The sequence below is a fragment of the Arachis ipaensis genome, chromosome B02 (assembly GCF_000816755.2).
Source record: "Arachis ipaensis cultivar K30076 chromosome B02, Araip1.1, whole genome shotgun sequence".
Classification (NCBI taxonomy): domain Eukaryota; kingdom Viridiplantae; phylum Streptophyta; class Magnoliopsida; order Fabales; family Fabaceae; genus Arachis; species Arachis ipaensis.
Genome location: NC_029786.2, coordinates 85,811,766 through 85,820,548, shown reverse-complemented (window position 1 = coordinate 85,820,548; position 8,783 = coordinate 85,811,766). Strand labels below are relative to the sequence as shown.

The window sequence follows — 8,783 nt, the reverse complement described above, 5'->3', positions numbered from 1 at the left end:
ACAAGTACAAAGAGAAAAGGGGATATCGGATCAGCTTGGCGTAGACTCCGCTGCGAATCAAAAGACTTTGCCACCGTTACGTTGATGATTATGGACATTGACGCTGTTGTGAGACACAACTGATGAACCCAATGTGGCCATTTACTCCCAAAACCCATACCATGAAGCACCTTGTCAATAAAATCCCATCTGACTCTGTCGTACGTCTTCTGAAAGTCCAATTTGATCAACCAAGCTTTTTTTTTAGACCTTTTCAGTCAATGAATCGTCTTGTATGTTATTAGAGTTCCATCATAAATTCGTCTTCGTATATCTCACTCACTAACCTCGGCATTAGTGGTTGTAACCTCCTAGTCATTATCTTTAAAATTTTAGAAAAAATGGACAAAAATATTCGATTACACTTCAATCATTTAATGAATCACGCGTGCACATTATTTATACATTCCGACGGACACATTTACCCTTCCGATCATCGGCGTGTGGCGGCGTTAAATGATCGAAGTGTAATTGTATCCAGCATGTAAACTTTCAGATGTATTTTTGTCCTTTTTTCCTAAACAAAATAAACACTAAAAATATTGTGTCCACTAGAATGTATAAATAATATGCACGCATGACTCATTAAATGATTGAAGTATAATTGTGTTTAACGTGCAAATTTTTAGATGTATTTTTATCTCATCTTCCTACTTTTTATAAGCATCCAACTATGCTTATAGGCTGGTAGTCCTTACGATCATTCGAACCACCCTCCTTGTGGGCGAGCGTAACCCATGTCAAGTTGGCTTTTTTAGAAAGACCACAATCGGAAAAAAATTTCTTTCACTAACTTGCAAAAAATCCAGCCCAGTTACTTTCCAAAGTTTCCTAATAAACTTGAAGTTATATCTGTCCGGACCGGCTGCTCGGCTTGCCTCACAATTCCACACTGCATCTTTAATTTCTTCAATGGTTAGGATAGGCTCAATCTATTTTGCTAAAAAATATATCTTTAAAAATATTACTAAAATTCAATTTTAAAGATATAATCTCTCTTTGAAAAGTATTTAATAAAAAAAATTGTTTGTCATCATCCTTCGCGTTTTGTCTCCACCTATTATTATCATTAGATCCAATCACGTATTAAGAGAACATTTCAGTACGCAAAATATTAGAGAGTCATTAAAATATATTATTTTTTGTCATCATTTAATTATTAATGTTTAAAAATATGGGATAAAATACATTATTAGATTATTAGACTAAAAAAACTACATTAAAAAAATTGAATTAATAACTAAATAATAATTAAAAATAATAAATTCTGATCCATTTTCATGTTAAACAGAAAATACTTCAAATAATGTCATTACGGCCTATCATGTATCATGTTTGTTTACTCGTAAAAAAACTTAGTTCCAAATAGAGCTAAGTATTTCTAGTAAGTAATTATGATTCACAAAGTCACTACATGAATTGGTTTATAATCTTGGTTGTTGAACTATTAGCATCAGGTGTGAGTGCACACCATCAAAATAAGGTTGGAATTGGAAGTCAATCAATTAGGATCAGAGCTCCTTGAGCAAATTATCAAATGCTAAAAATGCATGAACTCAGCATTAACTAACAACCACCTCAAACTCAAGCGTCGCTTCAACGAGCTTTTATTGTAATCTTTTTTTCACTGATTGATGCATCCAAACGACGAAGCTGTTTCGTGATAAACCATGAAATCTGGATAATCGGACAATAAACTATTAGTTATCACTACAATAAGAATTTAACTTTAATCCAATGCACTTTATCTAATAATAAAACTGATGAGCTACTAAAACTGGCCAACTGTGCATCAGGCTACCTTAAATCATGAACGAAAATGACGATATACAATATGAAATAAATAATGAACACACCTAATGTTTTAGGGGGAATAAAAGTATAATCTTCCCTCTCTGTAAATTTAACACGAAGATCTGCCTACAATAATCGTCCCCCATTTTAAAAAATCAAAACAGCCCATCTAAAGATCAAAGTATTAAGAACCTTATTAGCCATTTCATCTTCGTCCGAACATCCATATTCTAAATTTGAGAAGAAAATTAAAGAAAATAAAACTAATACAAAAATACAGAAAACTAAGATTTTAAACCCCTTCAATACCTTACCATAGAAAGCACCTAAAATTGAACTTTGAGAAAATCTTTGAAGTTAAAAAGAAAATAAATAAAAACTAACAAGCTACCCACGGCAAAATAATTAAAATAATCAGTGCAGAGTGGACATAAGATAAAAAGCAGTACCATCGTCAGAGCAGCAACTCTGAAATAATAGAAACGGAACCCGGAGTAAAACATAGGAAGTCCTCCTGTCTTCAAGGTTTTGCGAACACAATCAAAACTACCAGTATAAGGATATTTTCCATAAGCATCAGGTTGCATAGTCTGAAGTTGGGTCTTGACATAGTCAAATGGCAAACTTAAAGCGCATCCGATGAAAGAAGAAATGGCACAGGCACCTATATAAAGAAAATAGTGATATAGTAGCAAAGAAATTACAATAATTGATGTACTAACTTCTTATGAGATATATGACAACTCAGTTCTCAACCATACCTAGATAGAGAGGTGGACTCAAGTTACACTTATCTAATAACAAATGGAGTGTAACCAACACTGTCAATCCAACAGTGTCTAACATAACTCAGAGCAAAAAGAGTTGGGATAGATATTTGGCATTTCAAAAGAGAATTTTTCACATGCCTACTGCTGCTTATGACAAAAGGGCAAAATTTTACCAAAGTTCCATGTAATATCACATAGCTGTTTAAGCCAAACACATTATATCCTGTTGGATGTGAATTTATCAAAAAGAGAAAAAAATTTGTTGGGACTGATTTGTCCGCTGAGGATATTATGCGAATGTTTACCCTAAGATAAAATTTCTCTTTATATGAGCATAGGTTTATCATTTCAGTTCAATACAGTCAAAGTTGGCTTGTGTTATCTTGGTCCTAGTTATTAAACCTAGAATTGTTCTGCATAATGCCCCTCTAAATATTGTACGATTTTTGTTTTCTTTTGATTTCACTGTCATGATATGAAATGACAGTCCACAAAACTAATGCCACCAATATGTTAAAATAAAATGAGTAACACCATTTTAACTACTCAAGAGTCTTGTTGAGAGAAATAGCATTAGTCAAATAAAATTATTCAACGCCAATAAAATTTTTACTTACCGATCATACTAGTGGTGTATCCAAAACCAAGGGAATCCTTCAAGTACCTAAAACTCGGAGGGTAACCAGACAAACACCCTGTAGTTAGTGCATACTGTTTTGCTATTTCTGGCACAGAACCTCTCCAAAGCACCCGAACCCCTTCATCTGCAACAATACGATGAAGCGCATTGAAGACATTCGTGTAATTTCGGCGCTTAGAGGTAGGAAAAGTTGCATCAGCCTGCATACGAATTTCTGCCAACTGTGTTGGGATACTAAAAGCCCATCCCATTGTTAGAGCAGTTGAGTTAACCATAATTTTCTGGCCAAGTGACAAGGGTTTGCGATTATCCTCGGTTACTGTAGTTGCTATGACTCTAGAAAGCAATTAAAAATCACTGTGATAAAGAACACGGTGCAATTCCATCATAAACATACAAGTAGTGAGACCAAGGGGATAGAAAGCAACTAATGGAAAATTCTAAAGGAATCACACACAGAGGTTATATAAGTGTCGTGTATTAAGAATGACGAAAACTCACGAATATGATCCAGCTTGAACAGCTTTATGCAGAGGCAGCCTAAGTAGTGCAGCAGATAGACCCTACGTTAAGAATCAAGTTAGAAACTGGTGTGAGAGATGATACTGTATATGTATAACCAAAAGAAAAATGTTAAAGTAGGCTCAATGTGATTATTTTCAATAATAATAAGAAATGAACGATTAAAAGTTTGACCAAAATGAGCAACAACTAGAAGAAACACTTAATAATAGTAATAATATAACACACATGTTCAAATGCAGATTGGGAACTGCATCACATTCGAATAAAAATGATTGTGATGAAAAGAAATGAGAAATACCCTATAAAAGGCGGCATAACCCCCCTCTGTTTTGAGAATGTTGGATGCGATCTGCGCACCTGATCCTTGACCTAGTTGCATCCTCACCTACACCATAATCAGAGGATCATACATTAAATCAACCCAAAAAAAGAAGAAAGGCAGAAGGAATTCAGATTAGAACCTTGATAATATCCATGGGTTGAAGAAGGGAAACGCTGAGCATGTTGAGGCCGATTTTAACAGGGTCCATATTCTTTCTCTTCTTCTCATTTCCCATTGATGAGCGTTCGAGGTAGTACTGAGAGAGTTCAGAGGAGTAACGGATCAATGGAGAAAAAGAACAACTACTACTCTCTCTGAACTGAACTGAACTTGGATCATGTCAACATAAGTAGTTCCTTTTCATATTAACTGTGTAAATAATAATCTAAAAAAAATAGATATGCTTGAACGAATATATAAAACGTTTTATATTGTTAATATATCAAAATTAAAATTTTTATTAAATTTAAAATGCTAAATTTTTTGTATTCCCTTGATTAATGTCCTTAGGACACTTTTAGTTAAATTTATCGTTTTCATTATTTTAGAATATACAAAAATATATTTATTCTTAAAATATACAAGGGTAAAAAGATAGGGGTGTTCGTGGTACGGATGAATTCAGTTTTAATAGAAGAAAAAACTACTATTTCTACTCACAAAGATTTAGAATGATGATAAAATTATTTATAAAAAAAAACTAATATTATACCCATAAAAAATTATTTTTGAACAAAAGTATTCATTTTTTTTCACACTCTGCCTCCACCATCGTCTATCACTAACATTAACAGTTTAACACTATCAACCTTTTTTTTTCACCAACAATTTTCATTAAAAGAAATCAGAAATTTTGTTTTTCGATCCAATTGTATCAAATTTAATTGAATTAATTTGGTTTGATTTTTTTAGACTACGAACCAAATCATTAAATTAGTTTGGTTCAATCTATTAATATATAATAAGAGAAAGGTAATGAGGTCTCCATGATCGACAAGTGAAGCTTTCCATGTCCGACACGTGGAGTTGTGTGTGATTGACAAGTGTTTGCTCTCAAAATTGGGCACCTAGCAATTTTCAAAGCAAGGAAGTATCATACAATAATAAATACAAAATGTTGATTTTGTTTCCTAATGTCCACGAAAGAAAAAAAGAGTTCATATACGAACAAATAAAAATATCGAGCATTTTTTTTGTCATTATACTAGGCACACACCCACGCACCCACACTTTGAGGTTTTATCAAACCTCATCCCAGTTTCAGTTGGGGTTCGAACTTGGTGCAACTTGATTAAGAGGCAATATGATTATCACCTAGTCTAGGCCTCCGCTGTAAAATATCGAGCATTGAATAGCATGGCCTGCCTTTGGATGGGCTTTTGGGAATGAATGATAAAGCACAGGCAAAGCATAAGTCCAAAAGAAGCATGGGCATTTGCTGGGACTTGAATGGGCATGCTAGAATAAGTCATTTCGATCCTTAGAAAGGAGCAAGTCAGTTAATGAAGGCTCGCTCATCTCTTTTTGTTGATTCTCGCTAAAGGATCGGGTACTTTGATTGGTATTAAAGTAGTGTTCTATCCCTTTGATCAAGTAACCTATTAACTTAACACCAACAAAAAAAACTTTTTATAATATAAAAAAGAGATTTTTGTCCTTCAGATAAATGGATAAATTGAGTCAATAATGTCTAGTAGATAATACACACTAGATGATAATTATTCCAAGGACAAATATAGCCAAATGGCTTTGTGTTGACTCCCCATTTGCCTATCCTTTTGAGTTTGAATCTATGAGAAAGAAAGATCCTTCTTAGGTTCGTTAGTTGGAGAAAAATACAGTATAGTTGAAACATATGATTTCATTGAAGATGTTAATGCAAACAAACTTGCATGGAGTTTCAAAGTTTATGCTATTAGGATTTGGGAGGTCCTAACAGATTCAACTTGAAGGATCTTAATTCCATTAAAATGGTTCTTCAAGGTAGAAGGTAAGCACATACAAACTAATGACTACCAGTTATCAATATATTTTGGTTATGAATATTTTGATTATATTGTGCATTTTTAATAATGTGCAGGGTGGTAGGATTCAAGCTTCCATTCCAAAATCCGTGGTGAAAAAGTGGAGGGGATTCATTATTGAGTTTCAGATGTACACTATGAACAAGTTTATTGTAATTAAAGAAAACAATCCTATGAAGAGAGTCCCACTAGGGATATGGGTCCTTACTTTTTCACATAGGACTAGGGTTGATCATGTTGTGAATCCAAATTTTCTACTTGAGCTTTTTCGCTTTAGGACGATTCCATGGCTCATCAATCCTGAAAGCTTGGTCGACAATGTTCTTTTTGGTAAGTTAACTTAATATAGTTAATGATATTCATGCTATATGCAAGTCATTTTGTTTTAGCATTCTTTAGTTTTTTTATGGTGTCTTTATGGTTTATAGATCTCATTGGCGAGATTGTTGGGAAGGAAGATCCAAGATATTTAATCACTAATAAAGGAAAAGAGACAAGATGTTTGGCATTTGTGTCACTGTTAGTGGGTCTCCAATCTCAAGTGGATCCCATACAACCTTTAAAATAAAAATAAAATATAGAAAGAAAGAAAGTGGCTTTTAAGCCACAAGGGAGGGAGAATGAGAGCAAGGCTCTCTCTTTTTTGAAATAGAAACAAAAAGAAACCGTGAGGGAGAGAGAGGAGAGTTTCGGCATCAAAGGAGAAGAAGAAATTGGGGCAAAAGGGCAAGCCATTTTTTATTCAATTGAACTGATAAACTTGCTCCATTTCTTATGAAATTTTAGTATGTTATTCCTGGTGTAGAGATCGATGAACATTAAGATATAACTTGCTAGTTGTATTGCCTTCTCTTTTGCCTTATTTGAGATACCCACTTTGTGGAGAGTTTATGTTGATTCCGTCAGTTTTGATGATGTATTTTGTTGATTGTTGATATGCCTTAGAGCCACTAAGAAGACTATTTGTGTACCCATTATTTAGATAATGGAAGATTTTACTGGACTAGGTCCCTTAGATCTTTTGTCCCTCTTTTAGGGGTTTTTTCACGTTAAAATTTTGGTGTCTGATTATTTAATTTCTGTCAATATATTTACTGCTTGGAGTATCTTTGGTATTATCTATTTAATTGCACAGGTTTTGAAAAAGTTATTTTTGGTGCTTCCGCTGTTAGACAGGTTCTTGTTTTGAACATTTGTTGAGTTTTTCCCAACAAAGTGATATCTAGAGCTTTGGTTGTTTATCTCTGTGCTGATTAAATGGAGAAAAATACTCATGGATCGAATATGGTCAAATTGAATTCCCAAAATTATTCAATTTGAAAGACGCTCATGGAAGATATGTTGTATAGCAAGGACTTGTATGATTCTGTGCAAGGGGATAAATCCAAAGGTACTAAATCCGATGTTGAATGGAAGAATTTGAATCGGAAGGCATATGGTCTGATTAGGGGATGGCTTGATCTTAGCGTGTATCTACATGTTGACACTGAAATGAATACCGAGAAGATGTGGAATAAATTGAAGGAGTTATATGAGAGGAAGAATTTGCAAAATAAAGCATTCTTGATTAGGAAACTTGTCAATATGAAGTATATTGAAGGTAAATCAATACCGGAGCACTTAGGCATTTTTCAGAAGATGGTGAACCAACTGACAAATAATGAAATTACTTTAAATGATGAGTTGCAAGCCTTGTTGTTGTTGAGCTCTTTGCCTGATAGTTGAGAAGTTCTGGTTGTGAAACTGACTAACTCAGCTCCAAATGGAAAGTTGACGTTAGCAATGGTTAAAGAGAGCATGTTGAATGAAGAAGCCAGAAGAAAAGCACGAGGTTTGACTAATGTCTCCTCCCAGTCAGAAGCACTTGTTTCAGAGTCACGGGAGAGAAGTCAAAGTAGAAAATCTCACAGTTTCGACAAGTCAGAGAGTCAAAGCAAGTCAAGAGGAAAGTACAAGCCAAGAAAGGAGTTCATTTGTCACCATTGTGGCAAGTCGGGGGCATATCAAGAGGTATTGTAGGTTCTTGGAAAGAAAACAATCAAAGGAAAGAAACGAAGACAAAGGTAAAGATAGTGATAAAGAAATTGCTGCTATTGTTTATGAAGATGTTTTTACCACATATGATGAAAATTATGTGAATTTTTTTTGTGATGATTCCATTTGGATTATGGACTTTGGTGCCTCATGTCATGTCACTCTGAGGCGTGAATTTTTTACTTCTTATACTGTTGGAAATTTTGGCAAAATCAAATTGGGAGATAAAGGAGTGTGTGATATTATTGGTGTGGATGATTTGTGGCTTGAAACCAACATGGGATGCAAGTTGCAGTTGAAGAATGTTAGGCATGCGCCAGATATGCAGTTCAATCTTATTTCAGTGAAGGCATTAGATCAAGAGGGGTATTACACTTCCTTTGGTAGTGGAAAATGCAAGATTACCAAAGGGGCTCTCATTGTTGCTAAAGAAGACAATAGTCTCACTAATCTCTATCGGTTGCAAGCAAAGTTGTGCAAAGAAGAGGTGAATGTAGCTAATGATTCCTCTTCTGATTTGTGGCATATACGTCTTGGTCACTTAAGCGAGAAAGGACTAAGCGTCTTAGCCAAGAAGCACTCACTTCCAGTGAAAGGTACAACTTTAAATACTTGTACTCATTATTTTGTTAGAA

General features: G+C 34.3%; 1 protein-coding gene across 2 annotated transcripts; it reads right to left on the bottom strand.

The window, feature by feature from the left end:
* LOC107625585 (mitochondrial dicarboxylate/tricarboxylate transporter DTC) lies at positions 1,335-4,419 on the bottom strand. 2 transcript variants are annotated; one of them, XM_016328262.1, is made up of 6 exons: positions 4,230-4,419; positions 4,067-4,153; positions 3,745-3,806; positions 3,221-3,579; positions 2,283-2,497; positions 1,335-1,716 (listed from the first exon to the last, which is right to left on the bottom strand). In XM_016328262.1, the coding sequence occupies exons 1-6, from the start codon at positions 4,323-4,325 to the stop codon at positions 1,636-1,638; spliced, it is 900 nt and encodes a 299-aa protein (XP_016183748.1). In that variant the 5' UTR covers positions 4,326-4,419; the 3' UTR covers positions 1,335-1,635. The 2 variants fall into 2 exon arrangements, with proteins under 2 accessions (XP_016183748.1, XP_020971743.1); XM_021116084.1 differs by having other exon boundaries at positions 3,221-3,267.

Coding starts and splice junctions, on each gene's coding strand:
- LOC107625585 (XM_016328262.1), bottom strand. CDS start 4,325: ATGGGAAATGAGAAGAAGAGAAAGAATATGGACCCTGTTAAAATCGGC. Junction 4,154..4,229: donor AACCCATGGATATTATCAAG/GTTCTAATCTGA, acceptor ATTATGGTGTAG/GTGAGGATGCAACTAGGTCA. Junction 3,580..3,744: donor GTTCAAGCTGGATCATATTC/GTGAGTTTTCGT, acceptor ATTGCTTTCTAG/AGTCATAGCAACTACAGTAA.